General features: G+C 40.2%; 1 protein-coding gene across 1 annotated transcript in view; it reads right to left on the reverse strand.

Moving 5' to 3' along the window:
• ANKRD28 (ankyrin repeat domain 28) overlaps window positions 1-18,786 on the reverse strand; it is a 68,533-nt gene extending 49,747 nt beyond the window's left edge. Inside the window, exons 1-2 of the mRNA XM_015429694.1 lie at window positions 18,624-18,786; window positions 17,640-17,723 (exon numbers count right to left, since the gene is read on the reverse strand). Of these exons, the coding sequence (XP_015285180.1) occupies window positions 17,640-17,723; window positions 18,624-18,740 (201 nt within the window). The 5' untranslated portion in view covers window positions 18,741-18,786. The remainder of the gene's footprint in view (window positions 1-17,639; window positions 17,724-18,623) is intronic.
• Window positions 18,787-21,968: the final 3,182 nt, after the last annotated feature.

The following is a 21,968-nucleotide window of genomic DNA, read 5'->3' on the forward strand; positions in this document are numbered from 1 at the left end:
TGGTGCTTTCATGTGGCGTGGAGTTTCTAATGATTAAGGGCTTAATTAAGAGCTGCTTTTGTAACACATGAAAAGAGTTCTTGTTGTTCTCAGAATTTTGTGGCTTTTTTTAGTAATTGCATAACATGTTCAGTTCTGAGCTGTGTGTGTGTGCTTGCCAAAATACTCTGGCTAGTGGAAACTGGGTATGGGGGTGGCACAATTATAACATGTGGCATATACAAGTATAATGTAGGAAATCACAAGTTTTTAGTAACTTTTACCCAAATCACACAGGAAGTTAGTTGAACTTCCAGATTTCTACTGTACAGTGATAAGTTATAGTTTCAAGTACAGTTAATACTTTTTCCTGTGTGGTCACCTGGAGGAGAGACTTACAGGCAACCAAATGGCTCATACAAGCCGGAGTTACTGTACAAAGAAACCCAGTCTCAGCCATTGCAGTAAAATCTGAATTAAAGAATGGGGGAGAACAGTGGGGAGAAAAAATCAAAACATTGGGCAGGAAATCCAGGCATGTCTGCCTCCCTGCCCTCCCCTCCCCTGAGCCTCTCCACTTTTGCAGAGAAATTCAGGGAAGGGAGGGAATTTAAATGCCTTTCTTTCCCTTCCCCACATGGGGGAGGGAGAGAAAGGCATTCTAAACATGCCTGCCCTTTGCAAGGGGTGTGGCATATGCAAGTGAGCTCCTGCACCTCTTTTTTTACAAAATGACCCCTGCTCATACCTTTGCCTCCTCCCCCTCCCTTACCTCTCTCATACTCTTTCTTCTGTCCCCCCTTTTCTTACTCTCTGTCTCTCCTCCATGCATGTTACTTCCTCTCTCTTTATCCCCCCTCACCATTATCTTTGTTTTTCTGCCTCCCCACCTCATCACTCTTTCTATCTCTTTCTGCCTCCTTCACTCTCTCTTTCTCCCTCCATCACTCTCCCAGCCTCCTGCCTGCTTCCTCCCCCACCCCGCACAACAGCAGCAGTGGTGGCAGTGCTCCCAGTCACCCACCTGCACCCTCTCCCCCCACAGCAGCAGTGGCAGCTCTCCGGGAATCATAACAGATCTCCCAGCTACAGAGATCAATTCACCTTAAGGCCGCCAGCTCTAGGTTGGGAAATTCCTGGAGATTTGGGGGTGGAGCCTCGGGACAGTGAGGCTTGGGGAGGCAAACAGCCACAGCAGGGTATAATTCCATAGACTCAACCCTCCAAAGCAGCCATTTTATCCAGGGGAACTAATCTCTATCACCTGGACAGCAGTTGTAATTCTGGGTGATCTCCAGCCCTCATCTGGAGGCTGGCAATGGTAGTTCTCGTGGAGGAAATGGCAGGTCTGGAGGGTAGAGACTATGTCATTATACCGGTCTAGAACTTCAGGCTGCCAGATAGTCTTAGGATCTCCTGGCTACACTACACACAATGCCATACGACAATAATAATAATAATAATAGCAGTATTTCCAAATACATCTTCCTTTCCGATGCTCAAAAGAGTAAAAGAAAACTTCTGAATCCAACTACAACCCTGAATGTAAGTTTTACAGTCTATAGACTAGAACTTTTTCTAAAGGGTTAATTTCAGAAAATCTTAAAAATAATTTATTTAACTGGAGTACTGGCACTGAAAGCTTCCCATTACATACACATACAATAGATTATTCCAAACTTCGTCCTTCATCCTTAAATTTAGAATGGCTGACATGAACAAATAAAATACAACAAAAAATACAAAAGTAGCTCAATAGTACAATAGCATTACCATGTACTAGAAGTGTACATTCACCTGTATCTGAGCCTGAAAAATACCCCAAAAATACCTTACTGGTATTTTTCCTGGTATTTCAAAAGCTGGATATAGATCAGAGATTCTCGACTGGCTATCACTATATCTGATTCTGAATACAGCCAATTTTTCCCAGCTTCTTTTTTCACATATATTCGGTTATACCGAATAGCTGGTGTTGAAGAGGTTTAAAAAGGTAAAGGTAAAGGTTCCCTTGCTCGAAAGACCACTTGAGCCACTGCAGCTCCTGAAGAGGTTTAAAGAGCTATAAAGTTAACTTTTAGTTCTCTCCTCTAGGGCTCTTTCCCACCTTTTGCTCTGGTTTTGAGGGCAACAGGAGAGAGGGGGAAGAGGCATCTCTGCAGCCCAATGGCAAAAGCACCTTAGGGGGAGCTGTAGTGCCTTAGAGCCAATCATTGCAATGCTTTTGCAGATGGCACCGCACTGTAGGTTTGCAACTTGCAAGACTGTTGACTTCAAATGTGAAGCTCAACCTTGCTTTCCCCACCCATTTCCCATGAAAAGAGGAGGGAGGGGGGAAGGAGGAGTAGCAACTTGGTTAATAGGATTTCAGGTTAGGGCACACACTGCTCTTTAGCCAATCACAGAAGTTTGTTCTTTTTTAAATTCTTCTGTACATGGGCAAAGAGCATAAAAGCAAGGGTCTGGCTGAGCTAGACTCCATTGTTGAGAGAGCTTTAGAGAGTATGTGCTGGCTTGGGCTTCAGCTGCTGCTCTGACCCTGTCTCCTGCTGCCTGAGAGCCTCTCTTGTGGACTTCAGATCAGATCCTGCCTGCCTGGTTTGACTGAACAACATTTAAAAAAAAAGTTTTCCTATTTTAGTTTTCCTATTTTACTGTTAGTTGTTCTTTCAGTTTGGTGGGTGGTAGGTTGTTGGGGGGGGGGGCGACCAGTGTTTTTTTAAAAAGTTTTCCTATTTTACTGTTAGTTGTTCTTTCGGTTTGGTGGGTGGTTTGGTGGGTGGCCTTTTTTGTTCCCTTTGGTTTAGGTTTTAGTTCCTTCTGCTTTTGTGGCTTCACTTTCAAGTCAGGTCAAGCCCAATTTCCCCAAAAATCTACACTCCCCCTCCTCCAAAGAACAGACACTCCCCCGGCTTCAAAATTTTCAGAAATTTTACTTGTCTACATATGCAAAGCATCTCTCTCACACATTATAGTGAACATAAAGGGCCTAACTAGAAGTTACCTTGGAGACAGATTGTCTGATTTCCCAGGAGAATTTATTTTATTTACTTAATTTCTGCCTTACCTAGCCCGCAATGGAGACCCAAGATGGCTAACATAATTCTTCTCTTTTTTTAATCCTGTGCAGTAAATTAGGCTGAGTATGCGACTGTCCCAAGGTCACTTGAAAATCTTCCATGACGTGGGGATTTGAATCTGGGTTTCCTAGACCCTAGAGTCCACTATTCTAACCACTATACCACGCTGGCACTGAATACAATTCAAATCAGGGCCACAAAGCTTGGGGACAACAATGACAACCAGGCCTTTCCCTTCTGTGCCATTCTCCTAATCAATTTTTTTCCTGCCAAGGCTAAATGCAACCAACAGGGATGTTTTCAGTCATAAGGTGACTTAACTCCTCCTCTGCAGTGAGCTTCAAAACCAAATCAGATTCTCCTGTGGATGCTTTTTAGGGACAACACAAATTGGAAGATTCAATCACAGATAACACTCAGTTTGTGCCTAAATGAGCCAAATATACCATAAAGTTCTGCAGAACTGGAGCACTTCCACACAAAAGAGACTTTCAAGTCTCAGCTGAATTGAGTTAATGCACCCAACCGGTGTTGTGCTTACAATTCACAATTCAGACAACAGCCCCAGAACTACTGCAAGTAGCACAAGAACACTGTACAAACTGGTACCTCTTTCCAGAAGTAACTCCTGCTCAGTGCTCTTTTTGACTTAGCTGTAATCTGGACATAGTCTTATAACAGGGGTGGCCAAACTGTGGCTCGGGAGCCTCATGTGCCTCTTTCACACATATTGTGCGGCTCCCGGCAGGGTGGCTGGGGAAGCTAAATATCATTAGCAAACAAATATCACTGGACAAATAAAATATCTGCTTTTACCGTTCTTGTTATTATTTTTGGCAGACTCATTTAATATTAATAAAAAGCAAATTTGCACATTTCCCAGTAAAAACATGTATCTGTTCATGTCTTGCAGCTCCCTAACATCTGACTTTTATTCTATGCGGCTCTTACATTAAGCAAGTTTGGCTACCCCTGCCTTATAAGTTAAACACAGAATACACCATATCCACAAATTAAATAATGTCACATGAAAAACAAATTAAACAAATTAAATAATGTCACATGAAAAACATGACCATACTGAAAAGATTATGAGAACAACGTAAGTGCAAAGAACCACAACTGGCCACTGCGCTTAGCTGGCACATGTCCACTACATTTCTACAGATTCATTCATCTTTCATTATGTTAACTGCAGAACAATATTTGAGACCAGTGGCACCTTTAAGACCAACAGAATTTGTTGCCACTAGATTCAAACTTTGCTCTATTGCTTCAGACAAATACCTGAATCTCTGTTAACTGCAGCAACACGCACATATACTATGCTGCAAATACACTTTGCTGATGACATTTTAAATGCTAATTGGCTAGTCCTAGTAAAAGCAATTTCAGATTCGGTATTAGAATTTTGTGGGTGGTTAGAAGGATAAATGCAGGACTTGAAGGAACACAGAAGCAGCAACTTTTGATTAATAAAGAATGACGTTTATGGTGCCACAAACTGAAGCATTCCTAACAACACACAACAGGAAGTCCTTTCTTCCCTATAACAACCATGCTTGTGTGTTCCAGTTAAAAAAAACCATGCTCAACAATTCTTTTAAATATAATTAATTCATTTTTAAAATTGAGACCAAACCATTTCAGCTAATTAACTTCTGTTTAGTTCTGTACTACTCCTGTGTAGTTGGTGTATTTATATTTGGTTATGCTCAAACTGTTGTATACAAATAATACTGAAAGGCTATTCACGCTCACACATTAACATTTTTAACACGTGCATGCTTAGACCTGCACTGCATTTACACCAAAACTATAACCCTTGAATTGTATACATGCTTTTTCAAAGACCTCAGCTCATACACATTTTTCATTTTTCAATTACATTCCATATCCACACATATTTGAGCTATTTTATGCACTGGTAGTCCCATTGGATATATCACTGTGGATCCAAAGAACATGAAATCAAGAGGAGTTTCACAAGCGGAGTACAGAGATCTGCTGTTCAAGCCTTGTCAAATGAAGTAAGCTGCTATTTGCATCCTGCCTATAGTTTCCAGTTTCTTTTCTACTTTCTCCATCATTTAAAATATGGTAACTGAGATGTGACAGTAGTTCTAAATACAGCAGTGACATTTGCTATTTTCCAGCCATCTGGTTCTTTTTTACTGAATTTTGTATCATGGGAACTACTGTAGGCAACAGTTAACTATATAAAATATAATCAAGAACAAGACCACATATTTAAGTCAAACCACGAAAATGGACAAATGCATAGTAGTGAATTCAAAGGTTTCCTGTTTATGTACTCTTTTTTTGCAGCACAATGAAGTGAACGGACCATTGGATACTTACTATGAAGGGTCTTTCTCCTCTGAGGAAAGAAGGACATCTTGGTGGGTGATTCCCACCATCCATTCAGGGAGGCAGGAACAACTTTTTTATCCTTTCTGACTCTGCTGTGGGAGTCACCCCTTTCTCAGTTTTGGGACTCCAGAAGCAGTTAAGGTATACTTCACTCTACAAATGGCATGAAACACAGCAAAAACAGTAACATGGAACAAGAGAGAAACAAGTAAAAACAGTGAGAATAGGAAGAGATCTTGCCTATTGACAATGACTTCGGGAGGGACAAGATGTCCTCCTTTCCTCAAAGGAGAAGGACTCTTCTCGGTAAGTATCCTATGGTCTATTCTCCCTCTGAGGTGGAGGACATCTTGGTGGGACCTCCCAGAGCAGTGTCCTCATATTCGGGGTATATGATATATAGATGTTGTTTTCATCTAGAATATGCTGGAGCACTCTTCTGCCAAAGGCAGCTTTGGCTGAGTTATATGTGTTTATCTTATAGTGCCTAACGAAGATGGAGATGGATGACCAAGTAGCTGCCTTGCAAAACCATGGTATGTCTGGCGAAAGCTGCATTGGTAGCAGCACTCCTCACAGAATGACCCATAATACCAAGCAGGATATCTAATTTGTGGAGCTTGTAGGCCTCAATAATGCAGGCTTTGAGCATACTACTGACGGCTGACTTGGACATTTTGCTTCCTGTATTTGCTGGATAAATAGATATGAACAGAGTATCTGTTTTCCTAATATGCTTGTTTCTGCATATGTATGCTTTAAGCGCTCTCCTCACATCCTGCATGTGCCACTTCCTTTCCCTCAGATGGCTTGGGTTTGGACAGAAGGATGGAAGGCAGATCTCCTGAGACTTGTGGAAGGCAGAATTCACCTTTGGTCTAAAGGTCTCAGAACTACTTTGTGGAAGATGCACAGCTTGGACTTGACAGATAGTGCACATAGTTCTAATACTTTTCTTGTGGATGTGATTACTTATGAGGAAGAGGGTTTTCATCCTCAACCACTTTAAGGGAGAGTTCCCTAAAGATCTCAAAGTGTGGTCTTGTGAGAGAAGGAAGAACTGTATGTAGCTTCCATGTGGGAAACCTATGTACCTGCTGTGGATCTTTCATGGCCATGCCCCTGAGAAAACATTGTAAATGTGGATGTTGCAAAAGGCTGAATCAACACTGTTGATAGCGCTGCAATCTGACATCTACGAGTGGGTGCCTTTAGACCTCTGGCGAGTCCTTCTTGCAGAAATGCAAGATTTGAGTTGAGGATTTAAAAGATTGACTCCCTTCCTCCTGCTCCACCTAACAAATGCTTTCCATGAAGCACTGCAGATCCTGTTCGTCGATTGCCTTCTGGAGGCCAAAAGAGCATCTGTAACTTCTTTAGTATAACCTAGTATAAGAAAGGTGTTCCTTTCCATTTCCAGGCAGTAAGATGCAACCACTCTGGATGTGGGTACCAAATTGGGCCTTGCTGAAACATGTCCGTAGTTGCGGGAAGTCTCAGAGGTGGATTGGTCGACAATTCTTGAAGGGCCAAAAGCCACGGTTGAGGGGGCCAGAACAGCACCACTAGGATGACCTCTGCCTCCTGCTCCTTGATCTTTCTAATCAGTTTAGGTACTAGTTGAACAGGAGGAGAAGTGAACAGTAGGCCCTTCAGCCAGTGCAATGTTAGGGCATTGGTTGCTTCGGCTTCAAGATGGAAGAACCAGTCAAACTGGTGGTTCTTTGGCAATGCAAAAAGATGCACTAGGGGGGAACTGAAGTGATTCCTGATCAGCCTAAACAGATCCTTTTTGAGAGACCATTCTCCATCTTGGATTAGCTGTCTTGCTAAACTGTCTGCTGAGCTGCTGATTGTCAATGTTTGTGCTTCACTTTATGTATTCTGCTTTGATTGAAGCCAGGTTCATCTCTGCTCAAGCCAAGGTCTTGGTTGCCTCCTTGTGGAGCGCTAAGGACCTGAAGCTCCCTCGCTTGTTGAGATATGTCTGGGCCAACATGTTGTCCATTCTTATTAGGATATGGCAATAAGTTATCTGCGGACCAAAGTGTAGCAAAGCAAGGTAAATGGCTCGAAATACTTCATCCCACATTGCCCCCCATCCTGACGGGCTAGTATCTGTGAAGATCTGCTTCACCTCCAGAATCCAGTATTTCTTGCCCTGTAGAAGGTTGTGCATCCTTGTCCACCAAACAAGACTGTCTTTCACCATCAGTAGAACGTGAATAGAGAGATCCTCTTTTTTCATTATCTGTAGTTTTAAAGGGTCTCAGCAGTGGCTGCAGATATCTTGTGTGAAATCTTCCCCACAAATTCAATGGCTTGGATACTGAGAAGGTGCTGGATCACCTTGTTCATTCTGAGTTGTTTGGGTTCTTGTGAAGGGGGAGTCTAGAAATTGTTCCGGTGGAGGTCTGGCAAACTCTATTGTCTACCTTTGGGTCACTATCTCTACTGCCCAGCTGTCTGCTTGAGAGGTCATCCTGATGTCCCAGAAGTGAAGGACCCATCCCCCCCACCAGAGAACGCTATTTTACTTTTCTAGGAATCAAACCCCGAGTATTTTTTTAGCCTTCAGATTTTTCTACAAACTTGGGGGATTACCCAAGTTTGCAGAAAAATCTATTTTGGGTAAGTGTGGTCCCAATCCGTGGATTTAGGTATCTGCAGATGAGGACCACACTTGGAAAATAGATATATAGATAATTAAAAATGTGTATATTAAGAGTCATATTCATTTTGGGAAACTATTGTAATTCTTCCGTTTTGCTGCTGTTGGATGAAGAACATACATGGTGCTGCCCACCCAAATTGCTAAAAACTGCCAAGTTTAAACTTAAAGGAGGTGACCAAAAGGGACAATACGATAACACTGGGTTGCTTCAAACACTTTCACACTGATTAGTCATATATGTGCTTGTGCCATGCCATAGAAACAAGCTTTCGAGTTGACATAAATGATTGTGCAGTGGAGCAGTTGGTCACAGAGCCAGCTAGAGGTGTAGCAACTCCGAACTTGGTTCCGAGTAGAACTCTGTAAATGTTGTACCAGTTGGAAACAGTGGCCACAAATGCTATTAAGTTCAACATTCATCTAAACAAAAAGTTGCCCACAAAGTTCAAAACAATAACCGACTTTCAAAAGAGGGAACTTTGCTAAAATGAGGGGACTATGCAGAAGAAAGTTTAAAGGGAGAATTCAGATAATCAAATCCCTGAAAGGTGCCCTGACCTGGATAGCTCAGGCAAATCTTCAAAGCTAAGCAGGGTAGACCCTGGCAAGTAACTGGAAGGGAGACCTCCAAGGAATACCAGGGCTTGGGACACAGAGGCAGGCAATCAAGCCACTTCTCTTAAAAACATCCAAGCCCCCAGTAGGGGTTGCCAGAAGTCACCATGACTTCCAGGCATGAAAGCACACACACACACACGTACACAAAATACTCACCAAAAAAAGATCCTTCAAGAGTGCCTGGAAATTACTTCAGATTGTGCCAATTGAGGGCCAGATAGAATTAATATGCCAATAAAGAAATATACCACCATATGTAAAAAGATGTCCATTTGGTTAATGACTTAAGTCAAGGAAGCCATAGAAGGCAAAGGCTTATTTTTAACAGTGGAAGGTTTCCCCAACTCAGATGAACAAAAGAAAAGCACAGGTTCTGGCATAAAAAAGTAAATTGACAATAAGGCAAGCAAAAAAAAAATTCTGAGAAGATAGCCAAAAACATTAGACAATCAATAAGCAAGTGATGAGAGGTGAAGTTCTAGGACTACTGGGCAATTAAAAACTGCAAGTTTGCAGGTCCAGAAGGCATACAACTGAGGGTTCTTAAAGAACTCAATGTGAAATGATTGTTCTACTAACATTTAACTTGTTGCTATGTTAATGTTCCCTCCACCAATTTTCAGTTAGATTAAGATTTTCTCTGTTTTGGGGGGAAATGATAAGGGTAAAGACTATATACTCAAACATCTCAACTGTCATGGTGTCACACAGACAAGCAAATCAGGTTGCCGGTGGGCCTGGAGAAAAATGCCCTGTCCCTTTAACTGAGACTTAATGGAATGTCATTTATTTCCATGTCATGAAAACTTAAACTATTCATTTCTAACCATTAAGCCTCTATTAATGGGACAGGACATTTTTATTCAGTTGGCAACCCTACAAGCAGAAGGCCTGCTTATCCTGGCATTTTAGACTGGATTTTCCCTCCCATTCAGAAAGAATGCCCTCTCTGTTCTGTGGTTTCAGTGCTCAAAGCAAAGAAAACAGGGCTTCAAATACCAATTGTTGTGAGCTGCCAGACCACAGCACGTATGCTGTGGGAGCCACGTGGTCTTAGACATGGAAGTGCCTATGTACCCACGTAACAGATATGCCTTATGAGTTGCGGCCTTGCTGAGAGAATGCAATCAATATATATCTTAATATAACTGAAAAGCAATCTCCTCACAATAATATTACATCCCCTGGATAGTAAACGTTACTGATATTAAGACATTGATAAAAATGCAGATATTGGTGACATGACAATTAAAACAGACTGTATTCCAACAGTAGATGGAAGTCTACTACAACAAATGAATTTTGGATTAAAAAATACTATGATGGATAAAAGTATAAAGGCATCTCTCTCTTTCTCTGGCCCCAGAACAGGAGGATCAGCATGCGGTAGTGGTTAGAGTGGAAGATTAGGATCTGGGAGACCCAAGTGCGACCCCTTGGTTCTGCCATGGAAAGCTGCTTGGTTATCTTGGGCCAGTCACACACTGTCAGCTTAACCTATTGTATAGGGTTGTAATCCAGAAGATATAATGGAGGAGGAGAGTACGGTGCTGTAAACTACTCTGGATCCCTACTGGAAAGGAAAGTGGGGTATAAATATCAAAATAATAAATAGTTTACAAGAATTTTATACCCACAAAACTACTTTTCCCATGTGACCAAATTCTTTAGACTGTACCCATAGCCATATTTTAGTTAAATTAACTTTTTTACTTGTTTCATATTATTGTATTCTTTCTTGTAAGCCCCTTGGAGTGCTTTTTAAGTAGAAGGGTAGAATATATGTCTTACAAACGATGTCGTCTTGTGTGTACTTTCTGATTATACAAATGAACTTTTCATTGTTTATGCCTTTTATAAAATCAGTATAAACATATTCTCATTATGTATAAATAATTTAAAAATAAGCCCCACAGAAAAAAAATTAATAATGGGCTGACTTGCTTATTCCAAGCTAACAGTTAAAACTGGCAATACAAGCAATTCCCTAAAATCTTCAAAGTTCTGGAGACAACTAAGACTGTTCTCTACCTTATGCTTTATTGAAAACTAGGAAAAAGGCCCGTTGTGGAAATAAATACAACAACCTCTAGAAAGAGGCTCTGGGCGGGTGCCCCGGCCTTGGACACTCAGTGTCAATTTGCTCTGGCAACCTCAGCAGGGTATAATGACACTGAGTCCACCATTTTCTCCAGAGGAACTGATCTCTGCTACCTAAAGAACAGTTGTAATTTTGAGTGATCTCCAGTCCTCACCTGGAAATTGGCAACGATGGTTCCCCAGAAGGGAATGGTTGGTTTGGAGGGTGGAGTCTATGGCTTTGTACCTGTCCGAGGTCCCACGCCTCCTGAAACCTCACCCTCTCCAGGCTCCATCCCTCACATCTCCAGGAATTTCCCACCTGGAGTTGGCAACCCTATCTCCTTCCCAGCCAATCATCAACCTACCTTTATTTCCCACTCACTCTTCAGCTTTCCACCCCCCACACACCTGCAGCCTCTCCTGTGCTCTGAACCCCTGACTTCTACATTACATTGGCTGTCATGGGGGCCACCTCAGCAGCATATAAGGATACAGAGCCCACCATTTTCTCCAGGGGAACTGATCTCTGCCATCTGGAAAGCAGTTGTAATTCTGAGTGATCTCCAGCCCTCACCTGGAGATTGGACACATTTTACCTCAGAAGTGCAAACTGTTTAGAATGTTAGAGGCAAAAGCCAATCAAGTCGCATATGCAAACGACCTCTGTGTTCCGAGGCAAAGGCCAATGAGGCTGCATATGCAAATAATCTCTGTGTTCTGACTGGCTGTGGGGGGGAGAGGAAGAGCAAACTGTTTAGCAGCCAGTGGATAGGGAGCCCTCTGAATGACAGATCAGAGAGCAAACTGATTTTGGAGCGTGTGGAATGTTCTAGAGAAGTGCCACCACCATTCGGCTTTTATTTATAAGGGAGATGAGTCCTCATATCTTTTTGGAAGGCATGGCTAAATCCTATGTTGCAGATATACAATAATACTACTACTATTCCACAAAACTGCTTACCTTAGAAATATTAGAAATACACTTGCTTTAAAAGGCCAATCTGATATAAGCCTTGGTATTTGTATTTGAGCTCGTCATTTGATTTTAATGATGCCTTTTAAAGGAGCTAATGCCCAACACTATTCAGGATGCAAAGAATGCATCTGTTGCTACAAAATGAGTAAAAATCACTTAATTCAAAAATACAACTCATGACTAATTCTAGTCAAGCTCAATAATTGCCCAATGTTTCAAGCAGAAGAAGTACAAAGACTTTCTTCAAATACTGCATTCCATGAAATGCTCTGTATAGCAAAATATCTTTTACAACTCCCCACCTCCCACCACCATTTGACTATTTTGGCATTCCATAAACTTGCAAAGGAAGAGTACATCCTGAGATCAGAACATCAGTAGTCAAATGTAGCTGGAATTTCTGTTGCTCTGTGCAGCTGTATCAGTACACAGGAGGCTGAGAGGAATGGTGCTACCGGAAAAAAAATGGCATTTCTGTATTTAGATAACACAGCAACCAAAGTTAATACAAACCATAATTAACAAGATGGGTACACACCATGGTTTAGAGTCCTAGTTTGTGGGCAGGCTTGCCAGCTTCAGGTTTTGAAATTCCTGGAGATTTGGGGATATTATCTAGGAGGGTGGGTTTTTGGGACCTCAGTAGGATATGAAGCTATACCCTCCAGAATAGCCATTTTCTCCAAGAGAACTGAGCTCTGCTGTCTGGAGGTCCATTGTGTTTCTGGAAGACCTCAAGGCACCCTATTTGATGAGCAGCCTGCATGCAAACATTATACTAAACTCAAGTTTAATCAAACCATAGTTAATAAACTGTGGTTTATTGCATCATCCAATTGCAGCCAACACAGGAACAATCATAATGGACCAAGAATCCATGAAGTCTAGCATCCTGTTTCCAACCTTGGTTAGATAGGTTCTTCTGCACAGACACTATTGGTAATCCCTACAACTGGTACAGCACATCTGAATCTGGAAACTCCCTTCAGCTATTGTGGCTAGTAACTGTTTATAGACCTATCCTCCATGAAGCTAAATAATCCCCCTTTAAACCATCTGAGACAATAGTCATTACCAGTACCACTGAGTGGCTGTGAGTTCTGCAAGTCAATTAAGCACTGCATGAAATACTCCTTTTCTCTTATAAACCGCAATGTAAAAACAATTCACCCAATTCCATTGGATGAACAAAGATTCTAGTGCTGTGAACGAAGGGAGAAAAAGAATGAGGTGTAGTTCAAAAAACTACAATCTACAGTTTGACTTTACCTGGAGAAGCCTGGAAGGAGCTCAGCACCACACTTCTGCTCCTCCCCTCCTCCCCTTTACCTCACATACTACAAGCTAATTAATTACTCACCATTAGATCCAAACTGATATTATTGGTTATGCTGGCTTTACTGCTTCTCTTAACCCGAATATTACCGTCACAGTTTGCTTATTTTTCACAGACACTCTACATAAAAGCATTCAAAAATGACACACCAATAGAAATTTCAACATATGAGATAAAGCAGCAACAGGATAAAAGTTATGGCTGTCACAGAACAGGCCTTTTGAAACTTTCCTGAATGAAACATTCAGAAATTAAAATGACTTGCTCTGTTCTCTAGTGCAGCTGTATTTGTTAAATGTTTATTTCCTGCACTCTGACCAGCATCTCAATGTCACAAAGCATGCAAAAACACAAATGATTTATCTTTGCTTAGTAACAGTGGTGGTGGTAACTTTTGCACAAAACGAAACAACAGTTCAGAAACAGTCAGCCTGAAATACCTCACACCTCAAAGTGCTGCCCTTTATGAAAATTATAAAGAATGTACATAACACATAGACACCAGAGAAATGGGGTAGAAAATGTTCTAAAATGGCAAGCTTTCTGGAAAATTTTATAGTGCTTTATTTTCTGTGCCAAAAAATCTGTCTCTAAAGTTTTACTGTTTCATAAAATTAACAATGAATGCATGTCAATATTTGGCAAGACTGGCAGTTTCAAAGTTGTAATAAATGTTCTTCAGGAGATTATCCCTAGGAATAGTGTAGAAAAATACATACATGTGTTTTTGATTGGGGGGGGGATTGTATCGGTTTGGGGGGGGGGGGGATAGAATAATCCAATTTTTTTTTAGAACTTATACATTTACCTGATTGACTGTGCAACAACCCAACAAGTAGTACAAGTACTAAGGGTGCCCCAGTGAGCTCCATGATTAGTGGACAACTATGTCCATGGCATATCATGTACAGCTCTTTGGGTGTCAATTAGTGTGTCAATAACTTTCAGTGCCTTCACCTTTTTTCTTAAAGTTAAACAATGTAAGGGCAATACATAATACGTTATCTCATAATATTTAATAAATATTAAGTAAGTAAACATTATTTTCCCTTAACTGAATCTTTCCCCCTGAACAGGTCTTTCTGTTATAGTATTTGTTGCTATTGGGACATAAATAACATGGGGTACTTTACTTACTAAATAAAAGTCAAAACAAAGTTGTTAAATTAGATCACTATTTAGGGCATCAGAAAGTTTCCCAGTTCTAATTTTTCTAGAAAATCTGTATCACTGATTACTGCACAGCTTCCCGCACAATAAGTTTTACCAATAATTGAAAACTCTTCTTTTATGATATACTATTCACTACCAATAAAAACTGACACTCTAACGGTGCACACTCAACTCTCACAACAAGCTCATCACTTTCAGCTATGTCATATGATGTAATCCTGTAATTTACAGTACTTAAAACCATACTTACATAAAAATATTTGTACCACAAACTCAGAGTGTTAAAAAATCTTAGCAATGATGAATACTGTTATCTGTAACTATTTTTTAAGTTTGACCACAAGTTCTGTGTTAAAGTATATGACCACTTGAACGAGTTGTTTCCAAACACCTCTTAAGAATACTGCTGCTATAAGCATGTGGGATGCTGCTTTAGTCTATGTCTCAACTGGTAAGCTAAAGACAAAAACTTATTACAACCCTACTATAGATTGCTACAAAATAAACAAACAAAAACCCTGCCAGATAAATGAATAAACATTTTTAAGATGCTGTAATAGCTAATAATAATAATAATAGTTAAGACGCTGAACTGCAGGCTGTGGAAGGTCAGTAGTTCAGCAGTTCATGACCCGGGTGCCGCAAGACGGGGTGAGCTCCTGTCTCTAGTTCCAGCTCCTGCCAACCTAGCAGTTCGAAAGCAAGAAATTGCAAGTAGATAAATAGGTACCACTTCGGTGGGAAGGTAACAGCGTTTCGTGCACCTTGGTGTTTAGTCATGCCGGCCACACGACCACGGAAACGTCTTCAGACAGCGCTGGCTCTTCGGCTTTGAAACGGAGATGAGCACCGCAACCCTAGAGTAGGATTCGACTGGCTTTCGAGCAAGGGAACCTTTACCTTTACTAATAGGTATGCCATACCAACAACAAATTTCAGCATACAGTAATATATTGATTTAATGCTTGCTACTTGGAGTGGGAAAGTGGCATAGAAAAGTTTTTAAAAATAAACTAAATAATAAGTATGCCAGAAATGGAGGATTCTGGGAACTTAATACACAGGAAGTAAAAAAAGAATAGTATTTCCTGTTCTGTGAATTACTGAAAGTTAAAGTGCGCTAAATATATTTTAAAAATTACAGAACCTCTGCAAGTATAATTCTATCATGGCAATGTATATATCTGTGAGATACTGAAAATGTATCAGGTATATATTAAATAGGGAGGTGCACCATTGCCAAAATTTAGATTCAGAGTTGTGATCCTTGGGATTCAGTATCCCTTTAAAGTTAATAGGAAACAGCCAGATGTGCCAAGTACACAACAACAGCCACAAATGCCAGGCAGCAGTACCTGGGTAATCAGTTTAATCTGGAGGCATTCAAGTACACGTCGTTTCCTGCAGCCTTCCCCAAGTACCAACTTCCTCTACTATGCCAATGTTTCATACTGATGCCACAAAAGTACTCTCCCCCCTAAAAACATCTGTAGCAGAAGAATACATCCCCCCCAAATAAAAGATTACATATAGATTATACAAAGTCCTTAGATCCTTAGATCTGTTATCTAAAATTAAACTACATCTACCCAAACTTGTCTAACTAGCCACATTCTTATGCCCAATTAGGGATGGGCACAGGCTGGAAAAATTGAGGTTCATGAAAGTACGTGGTTCATGACTTTCACGAACCACAAACTTCCACGGACTTTCCTGGTTTATGAACCAGTTCATGAGGTCCATGATGTGCGCAACCAGGAAGTTTAAGTTTAAATGCCTCCTGAGTCCACTTCCACATTGCACCGCCACTTTCACAGATAGGTCTTTCAGTTCTCTAATTGTCAAAGAATAGGTCACAAAGGCTACGTTCAATTTTCATGCCTAATCCTGATTAAGTAAAAATACATAAAAATTCAGACTGCTACCAGACTTGTTTGTAAACCTTGTTCTTTCATCCTCTTATGAAGAATCACGATTAAAATGAACTTGAGTTACCTTTTATGTATGAATGGACATGTTCAAGCTCACAAGGGTTAGTTTTCTCTCTACTAGCCAGGATTCTACATCAGTTCAGATTTAGGATTCTGGTTTTTTTGAGGAGGGAGAACTAATTATAGCAAACCCATGCAACTCCTGTATTCAGACATAATTAGTTATCAGATTTTTATTTATGATTCTTCGGTGAAGGAAGGGATAGACACAAACCTGGAAACAATGAACACTTTTACTTAACTACAACTAAATGTTATGTCCTACTGCAGCCTTAGAATGCAAGAAGTGGGGGACCTACCAGACCCATGAGGTGGGGATCCCCCTCTCCCCCCTCACTCAGCTGGCCACCCCACCCATCTGCACTGCCACTGCCTCTGCCTGTCTGGTTTATGTGGCTGCAGCAGCTCCAGCTCCCACCTGCAGTACTGCTGCCTCCTATCCACCTGGCTGCTTCTCCCTTCTCCATTATGGCAGCTGAGGTCTCAAAACACAGCATTACAACACAGTCTTTTCCTAAAAACATATATTTGAGTTTTCCTCCAAAGCTGAGGATCCCTCCAAATTTGCAGAAAAAGTCTTGTCTGTGTACCTGGCCCCATTCTTTGAGTTTTTCAATCCTAAGGGGACAGGGCAGGTTCAGAATTAGAAACACGATGATAAACATCCAGCTAGATTCAAGTCCAGTAGCACCTTTAGAGATCAACAAGATTTGAGGGGTATAAGCTTTCAAGAGTCAAACTTCCTTTTGTCCCTCCCTTCATCAAAACAATTCAGGAAATGTGATCCAGGTTTCTAGAATGCTAATGGTCAAAGCTTCTGATATTTCATTTTCTCTTTCTGCTTATTTGTAAGGGACAAAGATGGGCAGAATAGCTGCAATCCCAACATGGATGATCAGTCTAAGGAGGGGTCAACACTGAGTGGAGAAACTGGATTAGATCCAGCCAACTCTTTCATTCAATCTCACCCAATTCCCCTCTTTTACTACTGCTCTTATCCCACATGACACGTCTACTTGTGGGTCCTATGATCCACCATGGTGGACAAAGGAGACCCTTCCTTCCTTTTTCACCAGCACAAACGTTTAAGTTACTGGTGTAGGGTGGAGATGTTACATTTAGGGTGACCTTTGTTAAAGTTAGTAAGTGAAATGATTAAAGTCAGGGCAACTGCTTGGACTGGTTAAAATGCATGCAGATTCTTAATACCTTCATAAAAATACAGGAGAAACCCAAAAGAGAAAGAAATAGCAAGATCGTTCATATATGAAAAATAACTAATGTTACAAAAATTCTCTAAAGACTCTCAAATGCAAACACAGAACAAATCAATACTGAATCTGAGGATTTTTTTTACCTGAAAGTTGACATCTTCTTTTTTAAAAATTAGTGCACGAACTTCATCAGGGTCCCCATTAAATATAGCTTGAACAAGTGGTGGCTGAAATAAACAGAGGGAGTATTTTAATTCCAAAGCTGCAAGTAGCCAGCTACTATTACTACATCCTACCATTAAACTTTATGTAACAAATGCATTTCTCTCCAATGTATGCTTTTAAAATATTCTCCACATAATACATAAAACACAGTTCTAGTTACTGATATCTGATAAAAAGGACCCCTAAAAGATAAATATTACGTATCACAAAGTATCAAAAATGTCCAATGTATATTAATAAAAAACCGTCACTTTTCTAATGATACACTGAACAATGAATGTCCCTTACACATTTCTTAAAACATGAGACAATAAGGAAGCACGCTGTATCTAAATAATCTGATAAACACATCCATTCTAAAAATATCTACCAACTGCTGATCATCACCACAGACCTTTGCTGCTTGACACTTACATCATGGACTCAAACTTTTTGATTATTCAAACCAAAGCAATTGAAAGAAAATAATATTTAGGACTTTGAACTGTTACAAAATGCTACTGAAGTAGTTGCCTTAGATTTATCACATGACCTATGGTCCCCATATTTTAAGAATGAGACTTAACTTGCTTCACAGATACCACATGAATGAACAAAGCAATAGTTAGCTGATTACTGCAGGAGTCTGTTTAAATGGGAAAAGGTAGAAACTGCTGCACGAAAAGACGTTTTGCAATAATAATGAAAACTTCCTGCTAAATAGTCCTTTACATTTTTCATTTAAAGTCAGAAAAAGCAGCCACCTTCAAAGTTTATCCTAAGAGTAGGATCAGACACAGAAATGGAATATTCAATATTTAAACAAAACAGCTACAGCTTTGCATATTGATATACTTTATGACATCTCAATGAAGCTTCATGTCATAATTATGAACAAGATACATTTAGTAAGAACCTCTTACCAAGACATTTCCTGAAGGTGAAGGAAGTAGAGATATGCTTTCCTGAGGCAGCTTGGAAATATATGTAGGAGAATCATCCTCTACCTCCTCCAAAACAACAATACACACTCGACTCATTCGATCCGTTGGAAGGTAAAGACACCTAGATTTTTAACAGACCTGCTCCAAGTACAGCCAAGGCAACAGAGAAAGTTCTTTTCTTCTTGGACATAATTTGAAAATACCACTACTCTGTTTTTAAATCTTTGAATATTACATATAATTAGTTTATTTGCCAAATTCAGTAACCTGAGATGTTCAGCTAATGATGTTTTCCAAAAATAGTCTACAAAATAGTTCTCCTATTGCTTTATAATATTCAATCTACTAAAAAAAATACCCTCTGTTCCATCACTATTGCAGAAGTCACAACAGTATATGTATAGAAATTCAGTACTTTTACCACCAATTTGCTTTTGTTTAATTTCTACAGAATAGAATTATCTGAACAGTAAAATCATTGTTGCAGATGACACCATTCTGCATAGAACTAAAACAAGAAACAATTGCTCTGGCAGAGATGATCACAGCTCTCCCCACTCCTGCAAGGTCAGTCTCCAGTTAACAGTAGTATGATTCCTACCGGAGGAAAAAAAATACATGACTGTCCTAAGCGATCCAGGTCATAATCATTCTGCAACCAGCAATTGTATGTTCCTTAATGTCAGAAATCCTCCATACAAAAAGCCATCTATTTCTCAGCAGCTACTCAGCACTGGAGCTCCAAGGTTGACATTTCTTCTCCATGTAAAAATCCCTGCAATGTAGAGCTGAACTGCAGTACATTTACATTTGATGACTCAGACAAAGGACAATGAAACTCAAATAATATTGCTTCTTCAATCCAGATTCCCCAACAGACAGCAACACAGAATGCTTCACTCCATCAAGTCATAAAGCCAATTCAGTTCATTTGTTTTCCATCATCAGGCCGTTGCTCTAGCTGCTCCAATGGAGAATGTACGAGGAATAAATGCCGGTAACAACCGCTTCAGCAAAATACCAAAGCACAAGAGCTTGAATTATTGCTTTAGACTTTTCCTGCAGAAGTAGTTCATCACTCGAGTGCTTCTTTTGATCTCTGTGTGAATAGCCTTCCCATTACAGCCTTCATTCAGCCCAAGGTAAAAAAAGGGGAGGAGGGAGAAATCAGGTTCCACGCATCATCTTTCAGCCAACTTCTTTATTCGAAGGTCTGTTTCTATGCCAATCTGACAGTACTTCAGGTCAAATGCTCCGTTTATCCAATTGTCGTCATAAAACTGGAATTTTGGTGCAGCAAACGTTGCTACAGGCAGTATTAAAAAAGCACGGTGCCTTAAAGGGTCATTACAGAACACATTAACACAACACAAAATCACACCCGCAGCAGTATTCCAACTGAGCAATAGTCTAAATAGCACAGACTGCAGACCCGCAGGATGAAATGCCTAGTAATGCTCACATGTTACACTTACCAAAGAACAGAGCTACTGCTCTGGATGCAACTTCCTGTAGCAGGGGGAGGAGGGGAAAGCAGCTTTTGGGCAGCCTTCACAGTCAGGATATCCATGCCAGTTGTGTGACTAATTCAGTTCAAACGTAAAAAATTGTTGAGCCTTTAACATTTTCCACTAAAAGCCACAAGGAAACTAGTATACTGGCACTGCTGACTAATAGTGTAGGAAAATAAACAATTCCAAACATTTAACTGCTTTCATATGTTACTGTATTCTCAGAGAACAGTCTGCTTTAATCCATGAAGAGTACGAGGGATTTCCTATGAAAGACTAAAGCTTTTTAAGGGACTAAACAAAAATGGAAAGCTACTTACCAAAAACATTTTGGTTCCTGAAACACACACACATGCACATTCATACACACATTTAAAACCATAATAAATAGTAACAAGAATGTTACAGATTATAAACCCTTACAATAATCTGAATGTATAGCTTTGCTTTGAATTTGCTGAGTAGCAGCAGTGATCTGTGGGTGTATTATATAAATACATCATGTGTCCAAAGCACTGGAAACATTGCTTTTATTAACTCAAAATGCTTTCTTGCTCATACTAAGTAATACATAATTTTTAGGGTTCCCAATTTCTGACCAACAGCCACCAAAAAAGCACCCTGCTTTAAATACTTATTAAAATGTTAACAGAATATAAAAGCATGAAGGGCCGTATGACTGAGGATCTCAAGTATCTCATCGACTGCTCTGGATATTAATAGATATATTTTGTACGTTAGGAATCCTTGTGATGAATTGGGGGGAGCCAGATCATTGGGAAATCCCCCCTCCCTGCATACTGTGCTATTATAAACTCTAGAGGGATAGCCTTTTTAGTCTGCTGCTGCCAAAACAACTAAGAGTCTTATGGAACCTTAAATAAATTTATTGTGAGATAAGCTCTCACAATAAATTTATTAGTGTTTGAAATGCTACAAGGCTCTTTTCAATATAGTAGGCCAAAATTCCCCATTCCCCCCACAAATCACTTGATTTTTCTCCTCCTTTTGACTCTCATCTATTCTATCAACCCTCTAAGAATAATAAGTTTGCCAATCCTTGTCAGGCCACTGAGGGAGTTCCTGGAACAAGGGACCTCCCCACCCACCCCCAAGAACATCAATTCAGGGGGTTTCCGAGCTGCAAAAGGAGGGAGACAAGAAAGTCTAATGTTAGTGGGAATGCTCCATGAAATCTATACCTATCTTTAACATGTATCTTTAAATGTCAGAACAAGCTTTAAGTGTCTTGCCAGTGAATAAAGCAATTAGAAAAAAAGTTTCTTTTCTCTATCCCTTCCCCTGCAGAGTTTGCAATGCTGGGCCTTAAAGAAGAAGCTGTTAAAAGATATTTACAAGCACTGTTGAGACATTTCTCTTTGTTGTTGAGGGTGGGAAGAAAGACGCAGAGCCTTTTTATTATGGTCACTGCCTTGTGCAACAACTTGCACAGGGAAGTAACTGCAGAGGAGTACTACTGTTTAGAACACATGCAGAAAGAAAACCTCACTAGAATACCTTTCTCATTGTAGCTTTGGTGAACTATAGGCACAATCCTGCCAGGATTAATACATAACAACCCTATTGCTTTCAGTGAAAAGAGCCAAGCATATGTTTTCTCTGTCCCAAAAGTGATACTGTAGCTGGGTTATGGTCTTAAATGTATTTTAACCTGATAGTATTTTCCCTGCTGACTGATTTTACTATAAAGCACTCAGAGTTAATGCTTCAAGGAAAGTGACATAAAAGTATTTGATAACAGCTCCTAGAATTATCACAAAATCTTCACATGATTATTTTACTTCCAGGTCCA

This window comes from Gekko japonicus, unplaced genomic scaffold, assembly GCF_001447785.1.
Source record: "Gekko japonicus isolate JY-2015 unplaced genomic scaffold, Gekko_japonicus_V1.1 scaffold767, whole genome shotgun sequence".
Lineage (NCBI taxonomy): Eukaryota > Metazoa > Chordata > Lepidosauria > Squamata > Gekkonidae > Gekko > Gekko japonicus.